The sequence below is a fragment of the Balaenoptera ricei genome, chromosome 2 (assembly GCF_028023285.1).
Source record: "Balaenoptera ricei isolate mBalRic1 chromosome 2, mBalRic1.hap2, whole genome shotgun sequence".
Taxonomy (NCBI): domain Eukaryota; kingdom Metazoa; phylum Chordata; class Mammalia; order Artiodactyla; family Balaenopteridae; genus Balaenoptera; species Balaenoptera ricei.
This window is the reverse complement of record NC_082640.1, coordinates 162,269,285-162,291,317: the sequence shown is the minus strand read 5'-3', so window position 1 is coordinate 162,291,317 and position 22,033 is coordinate 162,269,285. Positions and strand designations below refer to the sequence as shown.

At 57.7% G+C, this 22,033-nt stretch overlaps 1 protein-coding gene across 1 annotated transcript; it reads right to left on the bottom strand.

The window, feature by feature from the left end:
- VASH1 (vasohibin 1) lies at positions 1-21,156 on the bottom strand. Its single transcript, XM_059914728.1, has 7 exons — positions 19,484-21,156; positions 12,949-13,037; positions 11,667-11,723; positions 10,037-10,111; positions 6,987-7,368; positions 5,077-5,189; positions 1-4,150 (listed from the first exon to the last, which is right to left on the bottom strand). The coding sequence occupies exons 1-7, from the start codon at positions 19,784-19,786 to the stop codon at positions 4,078-4,080; spliced, it is 1,092 nt and encodes a 363-aa protein (XP_059770711.1). The 5' UTR covers positions 19,787-21,156; the 3' UTR covers positions 1-4,077.
- Between the last annotated feature and the right edge of the window lie 877 nt (positions 21,157-22,033).

Below are 22,033 nucleotides of genomic sequence, written 5' to 3'. Positions count from 1 at the left end.
TGGGGCTTCCTCCCAGCCCACACAGCTGAGCTGGGGAGACTTTATTCATTTCAAGGAAAAAGTGAGAACAGGAATGAGACGAAGTGTAAAAGTCAGAGGGGGAGGGGCAACACTGATATGAGAAGAAGAGGGGGAACAAAGTCCAGTACAACATGGCAGCCAACACAGAGCTCGAGGGAGGGGCCTTCCACCATCACTAGGCCCCAGGCCAAGCGCACCCGATTTCTTCTCTCATCAGACTTGAAGAAAAAGGGAAACTTGGAACTCTGGAGCGCCAAGATGGGGCGAGCGGGGTCAATACTGATGGACTTGGAGCTAGCACCGCGGCAGCCCTGCCTGGCCGGGGGCAGACCTCCCCTCCCACCCCACGCTCCCCCAGAGGACCTCCCTGCCCTTCACAATGGTTTCTCAGTGGAACAAGGGAAGTGGGGATTTCAACACGGCCCGCTTCTGGCACACAGAACGCGGTCGATATGCCGGGCCCAGCTCACACCTCCCTGTACCCGGAGGCTGGGGGGCGGTGCCTGGGGAAGCTGCTGTAGCTAAGCCGAAAACCACCCAGGCAGGAGACCCAGGCGCGCACGGGCACACAGGCCTCTGGGCGCCACCAGCCAGAATTAGACCCCGTCCCTGGGCCGGTAAGTCCAGTCGAAGCTGGAAGCGGTGGGGGGCAAAAGATGACAGAGTGGGCCAGAAACCAGATACGGCCAACCTCCAGGCTCTTTCTGCTGCTCAGAACCCTGGCCCTAGGCTTCATCATCGCACCTGGGGGCCGGGGGCGCCGCTCTCCCCACTTGGCCACGCCCAGGAAGGATGGGGTGGCTGGCGAGATGGGCGAGGGGACCATGACTACTGAGGCCACGGGAGGGAGAGGACTGGCAGGTCGGTGGGTGGGGAGGCTTGAAACCCAATTTCCCAGTGTTCTGACCCGGCACCCAGCACAGAGCACAGGCAGCCAGACCTTGGGGAGCAATCACTGCCCCCCCTTGCCGACCCCCGCTTCATCAAGCAGCTTTCTCTGCTCTCCCCTTGACCCCTCCCCAGCCAGCAGCCCCTACCCCTGAGGAACCCACGCTGAGAGCTGGAAGGCAGTCCTGAGTCGGGAGGAGCGAGGCCCGGTCCCTCACAGGAATTGAGATGAGGTGATACTGAGGATGGTGACTAAGGCCCTAAAGTCCCTGCCTCTGCCTCCCCAGAAACTCTGCAGCCAGGCCAGCCCTGGGGAGCAGAGCCTGTGTAAACACGCCCAGGAGGGGAGGAGGGGTTGCTACATATGTGAAACAGTTAAATTAAAAAGCACCGCTGTATCCTGTGGGTGTCCACAGGCCCGAGGTCTGAGCGAGGAAGGGGGAGTGCTAGGGGGTTATCAGCTGTGGGTGGTCGGCTCCCTCCCTGGAAGACAGCAGTAGGGGTTGGGGCTTCGTCCTGCTTCCTTCTCCCCAAAGGGCTCGGGAAGGAGCCAGAGGGTCAGAGCACCCTGCTGGGCTCCCATACCAGGAGCGGCTCCCTCACGTCTCACCCTCAAGCCCTGTGGTCCACAGGGGCATCTGGGGTGTCTGCCAATGAGCGGCCTGCACGAGGCACCCACATCCAGACCCACAAAAGTCCTCACTTTCAGCCTCACGCCTCCCAAACGGATCCATCTCTGCCTCAGGTGAATGTGTGAACGTGGGGACCCACCACCCCTCTCCCTGAAAACTGGGATGGGATGGGAGGGTGAGTTAGAGCTCATAGTGGCCCTCGGATTGGTCTGGCTGGGGTGTAGCCCGGGGGACAGGTTAGGCACCTCCCCAGGGCCCAGTGACCCATGAGAAACCCAGGGGACTGAGCAGCCGTCTTCCCTGTTGGGCCTGGCTCTGGGCCAAGAGCTGCTGGTGTGAAGAGCTGCCAGCCTGGTGCCTTCCCTGGCGGGCACTTGCATCAGCAAACGCATCCTGTCTCCCTCTCTCCCTTTCTTTGCTTCTCAGGCACGATCCATCTCCCTGGCAGGCTGAGAATTGCACTATTTCTATTCCACTCCACCCCCTCTGGTGTCTCAGCAACCGCAGGGAGTTACTGGTGTGTCTCTGGTCTGCGGCGAGAGCGAACATGAACGTGGGGTAGCTGCCCACTCTGAGCAGCCTCTGCAGCGAGGACGCTGCCCTGGCCCGGCCTGCTCTGGGAGGCCTACAACTTTTCATGCTTTCCACCTCAAAGTACCTCGGTGGACCTCTCCACAGCCCAAGCCCTCTCTACTTCAGAGATTACAAACCAGCATTCTTTTTCACGTTGGGCTTTACAATTTTCTGAACTGACTGCCAACATTTAAAAATCAGCATATTTCACATAAAAATTCAGAGTTCTGGCCTCTCAACAAAAAAAATCAGGCAATCTGATACTGCAGGGCCTGCGCTCAGAATGGCTGAGCAACAGCGGCTGCTTTAATGGGGTATGTTTTCTTTAATTTGCCACACTCCCCACCCAGCCCTGCAGCCCTCCTTTTAGTCATCTGCCTGGCCCCGCAGGCATTTGAGTTTACAACTCTGGCTCTGGTCCTCCCTCTTCCAGGCCCCCAGCCCCGCTGCAGCCTTACTGCCAGCTGCCCCTGGCTGAATCATAGCCTCTCAGTATTAAGAAACCTTAATGGTCATCTCATCCAGTTATCCTTCCGTAACCTAAATCCTTTCTATAGCTTTCAAGATGACAAGCAGCCATCTAGTCTTTGCTTGAATACCTCCAGCAATAGGGAACTCACTACTCCCCAAGGCCGTCTGATTCTAAACTCTCCCCCACATTCTTTTCTCACTTACATTCCCCAGTTCTCGGGCCCTGCCTCTCCTTAGTGGCCGCACTGCCCCCTTGACCTACACCTCTTTGTTACTTGGGCCTCCAGAACCTTCCCGCAGGCCCTCCAACCTCTCTCCACAACCTCTCACTTGCCCGCCAGGTATCTCACACCTGCCAGGCAGGCTGTGCAGACTCCAGCAGCTCAGGTTCTTCCCTGAGGAGCGGCCTCACGCAACAGGCCTGATCATCACTGGGCCCTCCACACCCACCCAGGCTGCTGAATGAGGGGAGGTAGGGCTGGGACACAGGCAGCCTGATCTGGTCTTCATTTCCCCAGCAAGGGCTAAGGTAATAGGAAGGGGGAGCGGTCCCTGGGGACTACCTACCAGGGGGACAGACCTGGGCCTGAGTGTCCCACCCCATCGCCAGCCATGGTTCCTGGACCCACCAGGTCTATTCAGTCCCCACAGTCTTGCTGAGCCCAGTGCATCTCTGGGGCCCTTGGCAGAGCCCAGCCCCTCTGCAGGGAGGCCCCGGCTTCAGCAACAGGCAGAGCTGGGCTGAGCAAGCAGGCCAGGTAGGGGTCCGGGAACCCTTCCCCCAGTGGTTCTCTCCTGGGCTCTCGTCCAGCCCATCCCAGCACGGGCCCTGCCACGAGGCAATGTCAGCCCACACAGCACTGTCCATGGGGCTGCAAGGGCCTGAGGACCCTCCTAAGCCACAGGCTCTGGCTCTTGGGGCAGATGTGTCCTGTGCTAAGCTCCTGATATGGGCCATACAGCCCTTTCTCAGGGTGGTTCCTACCCTGCTTTCCTTTCCCTGGGTGAAGATTCTGCCAGGGCAGACAGGACTGGAGAAACATCCCTCCCCACGTCCTGCCAGAGGCCTAGCAGAGCTGGGAGGTTTCCCATAGATGGAATGGACCCAAATCCCAGAGAGACCTTGGGGCAGGGGTACCAGCAGAGCCAGCAACCCCTCCTCACCCAGCCCTGTGGCACTTAGATCCTCTAAGCACTGGCCTTCCAGCCACTGGCAGATCCATTAGTTTTAAGTTTTTTCCCAAATACCTTAAATTTCAGTTGTCGAGTTAAAAACTCAAAATTAAACTCTTCACTGCCTCGTGGTCCAAAGTCAGGGGGCTTGGCCCAGCGGGAGGGGCAGCATCTTGGGTGGCTGAGCTGGGACACGCTCTTCCTCCTGCCCCTCACCCTGCCCCCATCATCAGCCCCAACTTCCCCAGGAGCGAGGCCGGTTCTGGCAGGCAGATCCTGGCCCCCAGAAGTGGGTGCGGCTGGGGCACTGCCGCCTGCCTCACACCCGGATCTGGTACCCATTGAGGTCTGGCATGGCTTTGGGCTCCGAAGGCTTCTTCTCACCAGAAGGCCTGCAGGGAGGAGAGAGCAGAGGAGGGGGAAGGGGTGAGTGGCCCATCAGGGAGGTGCGGGAGCAGGGAGCAAGGGGTGGCTGCAGCTGCTGGCTCCCCACCTCCCCAGTCCCCAAGGTGTCCCAAAGGAATCGGTAGAGCCCCTGCGGAAGTGTGTTTCTGGAGCGCCCACACGCCTTGCTGTCCTGAGTGTGGTCCCTGCACTCTCTTGCGGGGTACTGCTTTTCACGGAGGTCAGCAGTTAAGTAAGAAAGTAATAGTGTAATGCGTCAGTCTCTGTGAGGGGGATCTGTTCTCTCTGAAAGCCTCCTAGGTCAAAGTGAAGGATGCTGGATATTGGAGGCCAGCTTGGCGCCCCTTACACCAGAGAGGTGCTTCCAGAATGATAACGACATTTAAAGCAAGAGCCAGGCTGACGTGTAGGAGACAAATCTGATGAGGCAGCCTGGTGTCTGAACGGGATGTTTCTGCCGTCTAGTTACAGGCAGAAACCACAGACTCACAGGGGCAAAATTTACGTTCAAAGCCAGCCACCAGCCGCCATCTGACGTCAAACCTTTTCCAGTGATATTCCTAGGACTCTCAGTAGGCAGGGCCCCGCCCCTTCTACCCTCCCTCCCATAGAGCCCATTCTGCCGCTGGCCTCCAGCCTTCCCTGTGGGTCTCCAGCTTGGCATCTGGGCCCCGCATAGGATGACCAGTGGGCCAGCGATGTCATCTTCTCTCGAGAAATGGGATTGCATTGTCGCCATATCAACACACAAACAAACACACCATCCCGAGTTCCCTCCAGCAGAGGCAAAAAAGAGAAAGGTGAGAAAGAGAAGAGGTGGGGGACGAACAGAGGGATCTGGAAGATGAGAGGGAAGGAAAACGCCTTTTGCTGCCTCCCCAGCCCCCCACCCAAGGCGAAACCCTTTTCTCACCGCCTTTCACTGCGGCTGTTCCTGCGATGGGGGCTAGACTGGCCCCGCTGTGGGGAGGACACATCCTTCTTGCGGTCCTTGGTGGGGGAGGGAGGGCCGGTCCCTTTGCCAATCTTGATGGGGAGGAAGAAACAAAGACTCATTCCAGGACTGCCCCAGAGCCCGTCCTGCCCTGCAGGAGCCACAAGCCCCAAAGCTGCCCCGGGCAGGGCCCAGGAAGCCTCGTGCCAAGCTCTACCCTGTCTCAGGGTCTTCCCGAACCTGTTTCCCAGGCACTAAAACTGCCAGGGCAGTGGTTCCACAGCAGGGCTGCCTAATCTCCGTTGGCCCCTGAAATAGCAAGGATATGGGTGGAAGTTACTGAGGGTTCATGGTGGCCCTTGAGAAAAGGGCCATTTACCCATGCCAGGTAGATGTGCCGGCTGGGGAAACAGCCCATGTCTGAGCTTTGGGCTGGGATCCTACCAGACCCAAGGGTGACACTAGTTATCTCGAGTCAATGAGAAGTTCAGACTAGCAGCTATATCTGATTAAGAAAAAAATAAGAAAAGCAAGCGAATTTACGCAGCACTGTCCGTTTGAGCTGAATCTTCAAAACTTGGGGTATACTGGAGGGGTACTGGAAGGGGGCATATAACATGGGAAGTGCATAGCACCAAACAGATTGGGAAACAGCACTAAAAACTAAGTAATAGTGCCTCCAACTCTAAATCCAACCTGCTCCCCTGAAGATGCAGTAACCCTCCAGCACCTGGGTACCCAGAGCTCTGCAGGGGAAGAACAGGGGAGGACCAGCTCAGGAGGGGAAGCGGGCAGCCCCTAAAAGCGGCAGGGTCAACTATAGCCCACTTCCGCCCTGGGGAAGGCACTGTTGCCCCACGGTCTTGGCCTAGGGGCTGGCTGGCGGGGCAGGGCAGCCTTAGCTCTGCCGCATCCCCGCCGGGACACCTGAAAGCACCTGTGATATGCCTGGGTTCCCCATCTGGAGACTGAGCCCCAGTTCCATCTGCCTCCCACGGCCCGCGAGCAAGTCTCTGGGCTGCCAGCACCTCAGTTCCTTACCCTGAAAAGGGAGCACCCACCGCTGCCCGCTGCCCTCCCCGCGTTCTGGGGAGCAGCAGTGGATGTGAAAGTGCCACAGTCATGGCTGCGGCCCCAGGCTACCCGGAGGGGCAGAGCGCAGGACTGCATGACTGGGCAATGGGGAGGGGCTGGCAGGCCCCAGAGGAGGCACCCCCCATACAGGGGAAACCAGGGAGAGGCCAAGATTTTGCTCACCTGTAAGGCTCTGGGGGCCAACCCCTCAGCAGCTCAGCCCAACTACTTCTGGGTCCAGCAGCCCCTCCCCCTCCTCCAAGACCCCTGCTCAGTGGGTGTGGGAAGCGGGAGGAGGAACCACCCCCTCCTCGTCTCCCCGCAGTCTGCACCTCCTCCTTTTTCTGACTTCCTCCTAGTCCTTCACTGGGGCTAGGGGTCAAGAGTCAGGATGCACAGGGGTGATGGCAGCTGCTGCCCAGCCCACACTACCATTCCCTCCAGACAGGCCCTGATTTCCCTCGTCCTTACTCACAGCCCCCTCCACCTGGCCTGTGGCACCCCTGCCCTCCTCCACGTGCCCAAACCCGGCTCGTCTGCTGCCCCCTCCAGAGCCTCCCCTGGCCTGCTCACTTGAGGGGACTGCCTCATCGATAACGACCTTTGCGCAAAGCCCGGAAACTTCTCCCCCTCATCTCCCTTAATCCTGGCACCACCTCTGCTGGGACGGGGGCGGGGGGACAGGGGAGGAGGGAGGGGGCTTCCCTGGAAGAGCGACCCCCTAGGAAGCAACAGCCCTTCCGTCTCCACCGCTGCCGGCCCCTGGATGCTCATGCCCCTGGACGCTGGCGGGCGGGGCGGCCGCACACACGGACCTTGAGCCGCATGTCGCGGGCGTGCCGCTCCAGCTCCTTGCGGAAGTCCTCGCGGCCCAGCCTCTCCACGTCCAGGACCGAGTGCTTCCACTCGATCTGCTCCACGCTGTGCGGGTCGTGGGACACGCACTGGCCCAGCTTCACCTTCTTCAACACGTGCCAGCAGCGGCTGTAGGCGGCCTCGTAGTCCAGCACGAGCTCGCTGAGTGTGCGGAAGGCCGGCGGCTTGTACATCAGGTCCTCGCGCCGGCTCATGCCCAGCGCCCCGTAGCGGCCGCCGAAGTTCACCCCCAGCACGATGTGGCGGAAGTAGTTCCCTGAGAAGTAGGTCTTGAAGCTGATGGGGAAGCGTTCCAGGGTAGGCATGCTGTTGGTGAGGTAACTGGCCGCGTCGCCCCAGCTAAGGAAACAGCCAGGGAGAGGCCCGAGGGCCAGCGCGCAGGGGCGGGACGGGGACGGCCTCCACCCCAACCTGGGAGAGGCTAAGTGAGCGGCCCTGCACCCCAGCTCCTGAGTGCAGGTAACAGGTCTTGCTCATCTCCACTTCCTGTCGTCAGGGTTGGGCCTGGCATAAGTAGGTGCTCAATAAACTCAATCTCTATGGGTCAGGGCACTCAGTGATTACCGGCTGCTGCTATGACGTCAAGCAGGGCTCACCAAATAACACCTTAAGAGTGAGGCCGGCACTCCAAACTGCAGGGCCCTCCAGAGTCCTGGGCTGAAGGAAGGGTAAGAGGGCCCTCTGCCCACCACCCCATCTCCCTCTCTCCTCCCGTCAGTCACACAGCCCTCCTCACCTCTGCCTTGCCTCTCACATGGTCTTTCTCTCACACACACTTCCTCACAGATGCACTGACAATCCTGTTCTCTCTCTCTCCACCCCCCACGCACAGACATACTGCCTGTTGCTCTTCAAATAAAACCAAGCTTGCCCCCGTGGCCTGGGAGGCCGAGAGCCTGGTCCAGCGGCCCACTGCAACCTCCACAGGGGACCTTCTGCACCAGCTCTTTCCTCTAGCTGTTCCCCTCCACCCCCCGCTGCAGCTGCCAGCTCCTCCAACCTCCCTTTCTAAAGCAAGTCTGCTCTACGTATTTTCCCCACGGCCCATCACCACAATCTGTAACTATTTTTCTTATTTCTTGGTTTACTTGCTTATTTTTTGTCTCCCCGGCTAGAATGTAATCTTCTGAGAATGGGGACCTTGTCTGTCATGTTCTTTGCTGTATCTCTGGGGCCCAGCACAGAGGTGGGCACATAAGAGTCACTCAAAACTCTTCTTGAACAAAGGGTAGAATGAGATAAACAGGATAAAAGCTTGGAGGAGAGACCACGGAGACACTGCATCCAGTGTCCTACGTGCACCCGCTCATTCAACTGTCCTAACAAACTTGCGGGATGGGATTGCCATCGTCCCCTTCTGCAGAGAAGGACTCCAAGGCTCAGAGATGTTAAGGAACTTGTTCGGCGTCACACAGTGAGGATGCGGCAGAGCTAGGATTCAGGTCCAGGTTGGCCTGACCCCGAAGTCTGTTCTCTCAGTCACCACGATGCTTATGGAGCCTGACTCCTTGCAAGTAAGTGACTGGGGACACAGATGAGCAAGGTGCAGGCTCAGTGTGCAGCGAGGATGAGGCCCAGGGACAAACCCAATACAGCGCTCACCATGTGTGTAGGAGGGACCCGTGGTGGTCCTGCGGGGACAGCGGGGAGGCGTCCCCCCAGATGTGGGCTGCTCCTGTTTTCTTCCCGCCTACGTACGAGCCAGCAGGTAACCCCTGAAAAGCCTGCAGGACCACGTGATCCCGTCTGGATCAGCTTCTCTGTGTGCTCAGGGGGAGGGGAGCCGCGTCTCCCTCTTACGATGGGGTGGGAACCTCCACTTTCGTGTGTGGCTCTGAAGGGGTTGCTGGCAGCAGCCTGGAGTTCTTGGGCTGGCCTCACACTCGTCCCAGCAAAGAACCCTTTGGACAGGGCCATGCTCGTGGGGCTCTTTGGTCCACAGAGGACTGCCACAGTAGGGTTAGCTCTGACGACCCCTCAGGGAGGGGGACCGGGGGGCACCCCTTCAGTCTCTTCACATAGTTTAAGGCAGGTATGCCTACGGGGGTGGGGAGTGTCCCCCTCAGATCACAGTAGTCCTCCTCAAAGAAGCTGTGCTCCTGGCCTTTGACCGTCATCTTCGCGTCCGTGACCCGCCCTAGCGAGTGGACTCCTCCGAACCATTAGGCACCTGCCGCCTTGCCCTGCTCGGCACAGAGCCAGGTGCCTGCACCAGGGGTGGCAAACAGAATATTTAAAAGCCTTGGTAGGTACAGGAAAGAGGGTGATGTGAGGGGTGGGCAGAGATGGATTGAGATTGGCCTTCAATTGGTAAAACTGAGTGATGGGCACATGGGTTCCATTATATTAATCTATGTTTATACAAGGTTAAGATTTTCTGTAACAAAACAAAACAGGGTAGGGCTCAGGCAGGGTCCGCTTATGACAGAGAACTGGCCATAAACACCTGTCTCCTTACTTTGCTCTAACTGGGGATATTGGGGGGCTTATACATCCCACTTAGCTACTCTGGTAACCCAGCTATAGGTCCCAGTTCTACCCTTTGGGTGGGGGAGACTGAGAAACTCTGTTTGCTTTTTTTTTTAATAGGCAGTTTTATATCAAAGATCCCATCCATCATCTCCACAAATTAACATGTCCTGGAAATGCCAACATTTGGGCATCCAACCTGCTTCTTCCAGACTCTGGTTCTGGGAAATAGCACAACAGCCTTATGAAACAATGTGCCCTGATTTGTGGTTCGGAGAACAGGGTAACTTCGTCCACGACTCAAAAAAGCTGCCCAGTAAGCCTCGGAAGTTAGCAACTGAGGTGCAAGGGACTGAGTCCCCCTCAAGCTCGTTCACTTTGGGCCAAGTTCATGACTGCTGGGAGAAGGAGCTGGGAGGACCCTGGAGCTCACTCAGCCCTCCCCTTCCAGAGGAGGAAGCTGGCCCAGAGGTGCTGAGCACGTGCCTGCCCCCACATAGGCCTCTCAGAGGAAGGATACATTCCCAGGATCACGGCTTCCAGGCATTTGATTGGCAGAGCCTCTTTGGTCATTTCCTTGGCCAGGTCCATCAGCCTGGGGGGAAGGGAGGCAGAGTCATAAGGACAGAGGCTCCTTCCAGTGAAGGAGTATCACGAGGTAGACTAGAGATGCTAGATGGACAAAGAGTCCCCTCCCTTCCAAGCTGCCTCAGCTCAGGCCCAGCACCTCCCTCTCCTTCCCTTCACATCCTTCCTGAGCCTAAGGGGGTGGGAGAAGAGGCAACCACTGAAGATAAGGAAAGAGGCCTCTTCCCCCTCCCCTCAGGCTCTGCTCCAAGACCTCTGGAGGGGAGGATGAATGGGGGGCATGCAGTGGTAGGCAGATCTTTGACAGCCACTGGGCTAGGGGCCCTCTGTGAAGATGGTGCTTGGGGGGCCCATGGGAAAGCATGCCAAGGATGCTGGAGACCTTGGCCTTGATCTTGATCTTGTCTCCTCCACAGCACAGTGGACACCCCTGACCCAACTATGACTTCTCTGAAGAGTTTGTAATTGATTGTAACTGCTACCCCGCAGCTGGCCAGCTGCCTGGGGCCTGGACATGGGATCTCAAGAAGTTAGCTGCCCAGTGACTCCCCTGCCTGCTCTTGAACTTGGAATTCAGGCCACTTTAACATAGACTATCCCTGAAGCCGGGTTCCTCCCTCCTCACCGAATGCTGCCCCCTGGGCCTGGGAATGCAGCCTGGCCACTGGCTGTGCTGGGGAGGGTGCTGGACTCCTCCATCCCATGAGGCTGGAGCTGGGCCACCCAGCGGCCACAGGACAACAAGAGCAAAGCTTTGGGGTTAGGAAGGCTGCATTCCCCCAGGGGGCTTGGAAAGGGGGTAATTAATGAGCTAATAAACCATTTAAAGCATTTTTTACAAGGCAGTGAACATGGGCAGATTATATGTGGAGCAAGACGTAAAATTCACATTAATTTTAAAAGCACAGGGTTTTAGACGCCTGGACAGCTTTGGGCTGGGCCCCCAGACTCAGCTGTGGCATTCAGTCTCCACTCCGCTCTGCCCTAAGGGTTTCTTCGGGGTGGATCCAGTCAGGGGTCAACACTTGGGGTGTAGAATGGGAAGTGAGAGATGCAGCGTTCTCCCCAGTGGGGTCCCTGTTGCTCAGACACTGGGCCTTGTACTAAATGACCAGAAGAGAGTCCAGTAAGGCCACTGGGGTGACACGCAGGTCCCTGCCGGGGGGAGTGCACAGGCAGCTCCAGGGAATGGAGAGAAGGCGGAGGGCTCTCCCCTGCGAGGCCCACCTCTCTTAAAAAGAAGACGAGGCTCACACCCAGACATCTACCTGGGACTGCCCTCTGTCATCACCAGGCTGGGGGGCTGCCATCACCCTCCTGGCTCAGCATGGATGTCAGGGTTCCTCATCCTCAAGGGAGCCCCGGCTGCCCGTCTTGTCCAGAGTCCCCTCTTTAGGATGTCCTAAGGAGGGCCCCACGGTGGTACTTGCCCTGCTGGCGGGCTCCCCTGGGAAGAGTCCCTGCCTGCCTCAGAAGCTTCCACCCACAGGTGCCTGAGGGGCTCCAACTGGACCAGGCACTGTTACCTTGGTGCAGAGGGACGAGGCACTCCCCACACTTACCCTGTCAGAGGTCTGCTCTTCTTAATTTCAAAGAACTGCGTCCCTGTGTGATTGTACCTGTGGGTGCTGGTTAAGGGCTTCCTGGCTTGAGCTGGAAGAGGCGTGTCCCTCTGCCCTCATCCAGACCCTGGGGGTCCAGCACTCCCAGGGGTGCAGGCTGGGTAAGGACCCCACAGAATGCTTCTCTAAGGCACCTGGGAGGATGCCCAAGACCTGACTGTCTGAAGGGAGAAGGGGACGCAGCACGCAGCTTCTCCTTGCCCCACAGGGCCCCTCTGCGTCCTTCTCTCTCATCCTCTGCTCCCACCCTTGCTCTCCTAGGGAGGGGGCCGTGGGGCAGGCAGCCAGGCAGGCCAGCGCTGGGAAAGAGGCTGAGCCCCGGGCAGCTCTCTGCAGTGCCTCATATTCCAACCAGTGAGCAGCAGCACGAACTGAGAGGAGAAGGCTGGGGTGGGATTCCTGCACAACTACGTTGCTGAGTACTGCTCCCAAGCCAACCGCCTCCTTCTCCGGGCCCCAACTGCCCCCGGACGCCCCCACGGCAAAGGAAGGGCTGGACCCAGTTTTCAGTCACCAGCCTGGCTTTTCTTCTGCTCAGGACCCGCGCCTGGTGCCTGGTCCCGCCATCTCTGGCCGAATCTGCAGCTAGGAGGGCGGGAGAGAGCCTAGGTCACATAGCTCCAGGCAGGGCACAGGGGTGGAGGGCCCCAACTCAGGGACACTGGGGAATCCTGGGCTCAGGGGAGGCTCTTCCCATGCTGGGCAGCTGGCCTCCTGCCAGGGAAGAAAAAGGTGAAGAAATGGGAGAAACTTCCAAGATGTGGAAGTGACCTCCCGAAGCATAAAATCCTTTTTCTCCTCCATCTACCGGCCGCCCTCCCACCACACACCCATTTTAGACCAGTTTTTAAACAGCCCCAAGGGAAATTCCCCTCTCTCCCTCTGCTGGCGCTGGATGGTCAGCAGAGGTCTGGCCTGGTGGACCTGGACTAGGCTTCCACCAGCAGGTCGCTCAGGAGACATTCAGCCCGTCACACAGAGGAGGAAGCAGGCGGCAGAGAGGCTGGAGTGGGCTGGCATTCATCAAACTACCTCCAACACCCGGGAGGACACAGGCTGTGCTTACACGACTCCGGGGCACAGAGATGCCGTGGGAACGGCGCCCCTGGAATCGTGGAGTGAGGCTGCTCTGCCGAGCCCTCTCTGGCCCCGTCCGAAAACAAGCCCCACTTGGCCTTTGGACCAGCCAGACGGTGGCCAATGCCCTGACCAGGGAGGATACTGCAGCTCCCTGATGTAGCGCTGCACAGCTTCCAGGCGCTCAGGGACAGGAGTAGACGGCTGGAACGTAGGCACACTCGGTATGGGAATCTGGGGACGGAGAAAGAGCTCTGGTCACAGAGGGACGCTCACCGTGGAGCTTCCAGCCCACCCAACACTCAGATTAGCCCCCAGAGAAGCCACATCCCATGGAGGGCCACCCCGGCTCCCTCCTCGGCCGAGCCTCTCTCCTCGGCAGCCCCTTCCAGAGGCTCCCGTCAGGCCCCCACCACAGCCCTTCCTCTCCCTCCTGGCACTGGACAGCATTTCTAATTTGGAGCTTGCATCGATGTGCCAATTTTATGCTTCTTTAATGATTTCAGAAAAACACAGGTTGACTCACCTGACTCACAGGTTTTTGAATTTTAAATTTCATTAACTTCAAGGCTTCACAGGAATGTCAGTATTGGGGTGGCGTTCACTCTGATCAAAATCGGTTTATCAGGTGTCCCTGCCCTGGGCTGGGGGAGCGCTCCGTGAGAGGTGAACACACCCTCGGCAGGTGGTGTCACCCACCCCACCCCCACATCACAGCACATCGACCAGGCCTTCCAGCTCCAAGCTGAGCTGTCCAGGAGTAAGTGCAGGGGGACGTGGTTTGGGACAGGTCTTGCCATGGACTAGCCACTTTGAAGGGGTTTCACGGCGGCACAGGGACTCCTTTTCCCCTTCAACAGCCCCCTGTCCTACCAGTTCCACACCTGTAACCAGCACAGGTGACCAGGGAACTGGACAGTTCTCCTCACCAGAAGAGACCTTCCAGAGCCAGACCCAGGAAGGGGAGAGGTGGGGTGTTGGGCAGGGGCCTCCTGAGGGCTGGGAACCGCCAGCCTGGGCTGCCCGGATGCTGGGAGTCAGGTTAGGAGCTGTGGACCCCCAGGGCTGTCCCTCAGCAACCAAGCCAGGAAAGAGGACACCACCAGGTGTGCACCCCCAGGCCACCCTCTCCAGCCAGGGGAGCCCGAAGGCTGACGGTTTGGCTGCAACAAGTCAGTGAGGCCTCAGAAGCCAAGGGAAGCATCAACTGGGTCCTCGGGGTTACAGAAACGCCTTCACTGTGTAGAAGAACCAGATTTCCAGGGCCAAGGCCCACCCCTCTGGGGTCCCCCTTGGCTACCAGCACTGCCAGCTGTGAGGTGGCCTCGGGCTCCTCACACGAAAAGGTCCCACGCTCTTCCCCCCAGGCCTCTGCCCAGCCCCCCAGCAGGCAGGGGCTGCTGAGAGTGTCGATCTGCGCAGGTAGGGAAGGGAAGGGGTAAAGCAGGAGCCCACAGGTAGGGCTGGGCTGGGGGAGGTGCTCCCTGTGGTGTGGTGAAGGCACAGCCTTTCAAATAACGTGGCTACAGTGGCTGGGTCTCTGACATGAAGGGAAGTGACACACCAGTGATCACAGATGGCAGGGGGACACAGCACAGCCTCTAACAGACACTGACTTGCCCCTAAGGGCCGAGGCACAGAGGGAAGGCCCGGTCCAGGAGACAGCTCTGAGTGAACTTCCTCCCCCTCCCTGCCCGTCCCCTCTTTCCGGTCTGGGCAGTCGCAAGCCGCTGACACCTCATCTGGAGGAAGCTACTTTCCCTTTCACACCACCCCCTGCTGCCCAAACTGTCGCCACCACTTATAATCAGCAGAGGGATAAAAGCCCCGGACAAACGGTGGGCTCTCCCCCTGCCTGCCTGACCACCCCGTGCCAGACGGGCTCCAGAACTCTCTGAGGACCTGGCTGGCCTCCCCGTGTCAAGGATATGGGGTGGGAGAGGAATGAGAGGAATTACTGCACAATTTACTATAAACAGCATGGCACGTGGTTTCTTCAGGTGGAAGATCGATCCCAGGCACGTCATTCCCACTTCCCGTGAGGGCATCCCGTGACTTCTAGGAGCTTGGGGAGGGACTGTAAGTACACCCTCCCATGAGACACTCCAAACAAGGAGGGCACTGCGGTCCAAGAGTCCTTTGACTAAGCTCACAAGAGCCAGCCCTGGGCCAGGGCCGGGCGGTACCCACGAGGGCATCCCCTGCCATCCAGACAGAGGACCCAAGAACTGGCGGCTCTGCAAAAACTAAACGGCTCCAAAAAAGTTGAAAAAGACCTGGGATCCATGAGCAGGGGCTTAAAGGCCACCATCACTGAGGCTTAGCTGGAGGGAGCTGTCCAGCGGCTCAGTGACACATTAACTCACATTAACCATTGCCAACAGGCCGGCACCTTTCTTCTGAATGTTCACACGAGCATACACTCATTCACTCAAGACAAACAGACAAGATTCTGTACATCCAAATGATCAGGCCTAGTGGAGGGCTGGCAGCCTGGGTTTGCCCACAGCCCCCAACCCCAAACCAGAAGCCAGGAAATGCGCCCTCACTGTTGAGCAGTGGGGTTAAGTGGGGTCACAGTGGAGGTAAGTGATATTGGCCCAGATCAATTCAGGGATGACTCCTCCTCCACTACCAAGGCCAAGGGTTACCTTTGCTCCAGGAACCCCCTAAAGTCCTGAGTTCTATTAAGACATTCTCCCCGGCGGAGTCCATCTCAGTCTAGAACAGAAAGGAGGCTTGGGGGAGGAGGGGCAGCCCGCAGCTGAGTGTGTGGACAGGAAGTAATATAGCCTAGAGGCTGACAGAGCTGGATCTAGAACCAGTCCATCTCTGTCTAAATCCCAGCCCTGTCGTTCACTGCCTGGCAGCAAGATCCTAGTGGGTGCCATAACAGAACCAACTTCGGAGCCTAGATGAGACACTGCATGTCCAGGCCTTAGGACAGGGCCTAAGGCCCTGCACACAGTCCTCTGTACACAGCAGAGGCTCGGTTCCTGCCCACTGTCACTGTTATTCCTGTGCATGCCAAAGACACTGGTCAGCGCATGAGGACCCCGGCAATGCTGGCTTTTTGGGGGAGATGTCCAAATTCGCATTTTGTAGGCGCTCAGTGTCCAGAGCCCCACCAGTGGCCGCTGAGCTTTCACAAAGGTGGTGGCAGGGGCTTCCCTGGTGGCGCAGTGGTTAAGAATCAGCCTGCCAATGCAGGGGACACGGGTTCGAGCCCTGGTCCGGGAAGATCCCACACGCCGCGGAGCAACTAAGCCCGTGCGCCACAACTACTAAGCCTGCGCTCTAGAGCCCGCAAGCCACGACTCCTGAAGCCCGTGTGCCTAGAGCCCGTGCTCCGCAACAAGAGAAGCCACGGCAATGAGAAGCCCGCGCACCACAACAAAGAGTAGCCCCTGCTCACAACCACAGAAAGCCCACACGCGGCAATGAAGACCCAACGCAGCCAAAGATAAATAAATGAAATAAACAAATTTATTAAAAAAAAAAAAGGCAGTGGCAGCTTGAAACATCAAGGAGACATTCATACAAAGGGGCACAAACTGCTCCTGGATCTGTGATCCTTTTAGAAACTGCTGCCCTTTAACATACTGGCATCATCCTTTTAAAGGACGTTTCCCCAAAGCGCCTGTGGGGTGGTCTGCTGCACCCTCACCTCCTTGCCCCATTTGCTGGGTACGTATTACATGCTCACCCATTTCACATGCTTTACTTCATCAGTCCCTCCCAATAACCCCTCGAAAGTGGGTATTGTTATTATGCCCATTTTATATTTCACAGCTGAGGAAACTGAGGCACAAGGAGTTTGCATACCTTCCACCTACAAGTAGTTAAGGGAGAACCAGGATTTGAACATGGTGGATGTGATGTTTTATCACACTACACTGCAGGGGCCCCAGACTCAACCACCTGCAGGGGCCATACAGGTAACCACAGGGAAAGCAGGCTGAGAGTGAGTGGTGGGGACTGTGGCCGCCTGGGGGAGTGGAACCAGCCCTCACCCCCAGCTGCCTGCTGCCATGTGGGATCACAGATTCTCTGTTCCCAGATCTTCTCATTTTCTGAAAAGATGCCAAAAATCTGGACCTTGATGTGAAATCTCCCTATTTTAAATTTTGGCTCAAGTGGTCTTTTAAAACATTATGCCAGGGCTTCCCTGGTGGCACAGTGGTTGAGAATCCGCCTGCCAATGCAGGGGACACGGGTTTGATCCCTGGTCCGGGAAGATCCCACATGCCACAGAGCAACTAAGCCCATGCGCCACAACTACTAAGCCTGCACTCTAGAGCCTGCGAGCCACAACTACTGAGCCTGCGTGCTGCAACTACTGAAGCCCACACAGAGCCCATGCTCTGCAACAAGAGAAGCCACTGCGATGAGAAGCCCGCGCACCACAACGAAGAGTAGCCCCTGCTCACCGCAACTAGAGAAAGCCAGCGCACAGCAATGAAGACCCAACGCAGCCAAAAAAAAAAAAAACAAAACACACACAAAAAACCCATTATGCCGTCCCCAAACTCTTAGTCTCACCACAGTGTAACCTCTTCTGTGAATGCCTCTGTGTCAACTCCAAGGGCATGACCACTCAGGGAGGGGCCAGCCCAGCACTGGGTGCATATTGCTGGCACTCTGGGATCTGACCCTGATGCCTCCTGGCCTCCTCCACCCTGCCCAGACTCTGGGGCTCCTTCCTACTCTGGGCCGAGGTGGAGGAGGAACCCCACACACACTTTTCCTGTGGTTTGAGGAGGGGAAGTTTCAATTTTCCCAATCCTCTCACAAAATTCCTTCAGGACCTGCACACTCCTGTCAGTCATGACACCCCCCCACAGACAATAGCTTCATTCCTTCATCGGTATCTTTCCTATGCACGAAGCTTGAAGATGACAAGATGACATTACCAAACCAGTTGCTAATGAGGTTGTCAATTTTTTTTTTTTCAGCCCCCAGGAGTTGTGACAGTTCTGCAGGGGACCATTCACACTCTCTCGTAGCCTGATTTAGACATCAGCAGGATGGCTGGATAGCCATCTGCTAATCCCCAACTTGCTCACGTGGGAGAAGCATGTGGCTCTAGCTTCACTGGAACAAATGCTGAGTGAGATCTAGCCTTCTCTCCTGATGAAGGATGTGAACAGAGGTAATGAACATCCAGTAACCAGTACTGGTTTGAGGCTTTACAGTTTCCTAAATGCTTTAAAACATATTCTCTCATTTAAGCTTCACTACAATCAACCCCATTCTACAGATGAGAAAACCGTGGCTCAAACAGGTTGAAGGGGCCCGCTTGAGTTCGTAGCTAGGTGGGTGATCAGAACAGATGTCCATATCCTTTGACGCCACACTTCCTTTTCCAGGCATTTATCCCAAGGAAATAATCAGAGATGGACCCCCAAATTCATGTTTTAGAATGTACAACACAGTGTTCACTTTAAGAATAAATTATCGGAAACAATGTCCATACACAGGGAATTAGCTAAATTCTAAATTAGTACAGAAGGCGATTAGGTAGCCATTCAAAATCAAACCACATTTGATTTCCCCTGGAAATATAAGGCAGTTGCTCAACTTTCAACCTCTGAATTCAGCCTGTCCCAGAAGATAGTCTCTGATGGTTCTACCAATAACTTGGTAAAAAGAAAACAAAATAGGCCACCTGTCTCCATGTCTAATCCACATTAACTGCTGCTCTCCCTGGCCCCCTCCTTCTCACCTGAGCAGGCAGGACCTGAGCCTGGGGCTCTGACCTCTGTCCAATTGGCTTTTCTTGGGGGATTTCAGGACTCTGCATTTGGGAGAGTGCTTCCTTAGTCTTAACCATAACGTTGGGAAAAAAAAAAAAAAATCAGGCACGTTTTTCCACCTAGCACTATAGGGCACAGAAAGTCTCAAGAACCCTTTCATTCAGCAAACACTTACAAGTGCCTGTTCTGTACCAAGCACACAGGAGGCCTTGGAAAGACAAAGATGAATGAGACAGCCTCAGCCTCCATGGTGACACAACTGAAGGAGCGCCGTCATGGAGAAGTTCCAGCCGTACACAGATAAATGACTGAGCTTTGCCCCTCTCCACAGGCCCTCTTCTAACTGCCCTTGAACCTCGTGTCCCCCCAAGCAGAGGCCCTGGAACCGGAAGACCTGGGAGTGAGACCCAAGCTCTGCCACTTACTGGCTGTGGGACCCCTAGTTCCTACTTGAGTTTTCAGCATTCTTGTCTGTAAAATGGGTCCCCAAACTGCACTTAATGCACAAGGCTGTTGGAGAATTCAGCGAAACAACACATGAAAATATTTTCTCAACATCTTAAGCCCTGGAGCCTCCTTAGTCATTCATTCTCTCTCTGCCCACAGTTCTCTGGCTTAGCAAATAAGATGTCAGGCCACTTTAGTGTACTTGTTAGTTAATCTGCTGCTCTGCCCACAAAACATGGGCTTTTTAGAAGAGATAGAGGAGGGCCTCCTGGAAACAGGGCATGTGGACCTCACAGAACAACCTCAACGGCAATTGAGAGAAAGTTCTTCTGGACAGGTTCAACCTACCTATATTTTTAACATATTACCATGCCAGTAGTTCCCTACCCCAACACAGAAAGTGTCCCTTTGTTCTGGAAGCCCCAAGGTCACTAAGATCTTAGCTCTCCGCTCCCCTCCCACACACAAACCCCTCACCTTGGGCAGGTCCATGGCCCCACGGATCCGCTGAGCCACCTTCTCTCCATCAGGGTGGATCTTAGCCACATGCTTCCACATCCTCTCCCAGGTGGCCTCGTCCACAGGCAGCCCACCCCGGTTGATAAAGAAGGGGATGCCTCCATCTCGCAGGTCCTCTTCCCCTTCTTCTTCTGGCTCATCATCTCTCTGGGCTGAGGCTCCTTCGCTGGTCTCCAAACGCCTGGCCCCAGAGGGGACAGCAGCGGCAGTGGGGGCAGCACCGCTGCCGCCGCCCCCGACCACCTTCTTCCCCCCTGGCATCCCCAAATCCTTGACGGGGGTGGGAGGATGTCTCAGCGGGCAGGGGTAAGAAAGGTGGCTCACAGGAGGCCTCCCACACACCAGCTGCAGAGATAACACATGGCCAAACAGAGTGCAACGCGCCTTTAAGAAACCAGGGCGTGGCTCCCGTACAATAAAATACTACTTGATGGGGTGGGGTGGGGGGGCGGAAATCAGTGCCTCAACGTGAAGTGCGGGCAGAGGGGGTTGGTTGTCCCGGATGAGCCTTAGCGGCCTTGTTCTTTTTGAAAAACGGGATCTAGAGAATACATCCCAACTTGGCAGCTTTCACAAAGCACCCCCATTTGACGGCGAGAACAATAACGGACAGCAGTCTGGGCTGGCAGAGGAAAGTCGGACGGAAACCGAGGCCAGGCAGCTCAGATCTGCGGCCACGAAAGGGTCAAGGCACGAGTGCCCACGCCGACTGGGCGCCCCAGCTCCCAGTTTTGAAGGCAAGCAAATTCCTCTACAAAATATCACACTCTCTCACACCTGCGCGCGCTCCGGGGTGGGGGACCGACCCGACTCCAGGCCGCGTCAGCTCCGAGCCGGGACCCCCGGACCGGAGGGCGGTGAGGGGGCGCGATTTCTCCGATGCGACGAGTCTGGGAGCCAAGACTCGCAGCTGGCGGGGCGCGGGGAGGGGGCGCGCGCCGGCGCGCACATTCCACGCCCGCAGCCAACTCCCCGCACAAAGTGGGCTTTGTCTCGGCCCCCTGTGCCCTCGCCCCCGGGAAGGAGCGGCGGAGCCCCCAGAAGGGGGAAGGGCGCGGCGGGGAGGAGAAGCGGGGAGCGCCAAGGCCCCTCCGGTACCCAGCCGGGCGCGTCTCAGCGGGCGGATGGCGGGCACCCGGCGCCAACCTTAGCCAGCCGAGCCATCGCGGGGCGCGGGTTCCGCTCCCGGGCCCGGGGCTCAGCGGGGAAGGCTCGGGCGGGGCGCAGGGTCACCGAGCGGCGGGCTGCGGCCACAGGGTCGCCGCCCTGGACTGGCTGCAGCATGGGCGGTGGCGCAGCCGGGACGGGCGAAGGATGCTCCGCGGCTGTTCGCTCGGGCTCCAGCTGCGTACCCCACGCCCCCAGCTAAGGGCTGGAGGCAGGACAGCTGGGCGGGGAGAGCAAGCCCGGAGGCTCGCGCAGCCACGGCCGCGGATGAAGCTGGAGGCGAGTGACAAAGCCTCGGCGAACGCGGGCTGAGCTAGTCCCCGGAGAGCAGCCCGCCGAGCGCGGGGTCCACGCACAGGTCGCTGCTCCGAGGCTCGGCGAAGATCAGGCCACCGCCACCCCCGCCGCCTCGGGACCCAGCAGCTGCCGGCGGGGTCCACTGCCGGCCCGCCGCCCACCCGGCTCGACTCCGGCCCGCGCCGCGCATGCGCTCCGTCCCCCCCTTAAAGGGCCAGTGTGTTCCCGCCGGGGCCTCCGTCTCCCGCAGCCATTCCTCTGACCCCAGTTACCCCTTGGATGCCGGTGGGCTTGCGCTGCCCTCTCACCCCTCTTTCAGGACGCCGCGAAGCCGGTGCAGAGCTGCGGGCGAAGTTCGCGACGTGCCAAACCGAGCGCAAACTCCACGGAGATTCCGGGCTCGGAAGGCCCGCGGTCGGGAATTTCCTGAGGGACAGCCTGCCTGAATTTCCCTCAGGGTGTAGAAACCAGACTATGGTTTGAAAATACAGGGTTCTAGATCGTGTGGGACATGCAACAGATCACTGCCTTCTATGGGCCTCGGTTTCCCCATCTGTCAGCCGAGGTCTTCACACTGGGTGAGCACAGAGATCTCCCTGCGCGCGTGTTTCTTAAAGGAGGCTATCAAGGGGTCAGGGTTACTACCACTTGAAAATGAAAGGGTTAAAAGTCACCCTCTTCCACCCCATGACCTGCACTAGTGATAGCGGGGTGTGCTGGCTTCGCCCCTGTGGGCCTCCCTGGACCGGCTCTGGGCGCCAGGCGCACACGGCAGAGGGATGCTCCGCCCGAGTCTTAGGACCATGACCCACGCGAGGCGATGGCTGGGGAGGGTCAGCCGGCCCAGAAAAAGGCGAAAGTACGGCTCACTATTGTTTGCGGGGCCCAGGACTGCGGAGACCCAAGGCACCCTCCCCCTCCCCCTTTCACAGAGTGGTGGCGTGGAAAAACCTCGAACTGGGAGCAAAAGCAAGGAACTTGACTAAAATGAGACAGCCGGGGTACGTGCTTTAAGACTCCTCCCCTCCCCCCAGCAGCAGTTAG

What these genes read in the sequence shown, in the direction of transcription:
- VASH1 (XM_059914728.1), bottom strand. Translation starts at nt 19,786, where the DNA reads ATGCCAGGGGGGAAGAAGGTGGTCGGGGGCGGCGGCAGCGGTGCTGCC. An exon ending in GGGCCATGGACCTGCCCAAG is followed by an intron (nt 13,038 to 19,483) that starts GTGAGGGGTTTG and finishes CTCCGTCCCCAG; the next exon opens with ATTCCCATACCGAGTGTGCC. An exon ending in AAGAGCAGACCTCTGACAGG is followed by an intron (nt 10,112 to 11,666) that starts GTAAGTGTGGGG and finishes CCTTCCCCCCAG; the next exon opens with GCTGATGGACCTGGCCAAGG.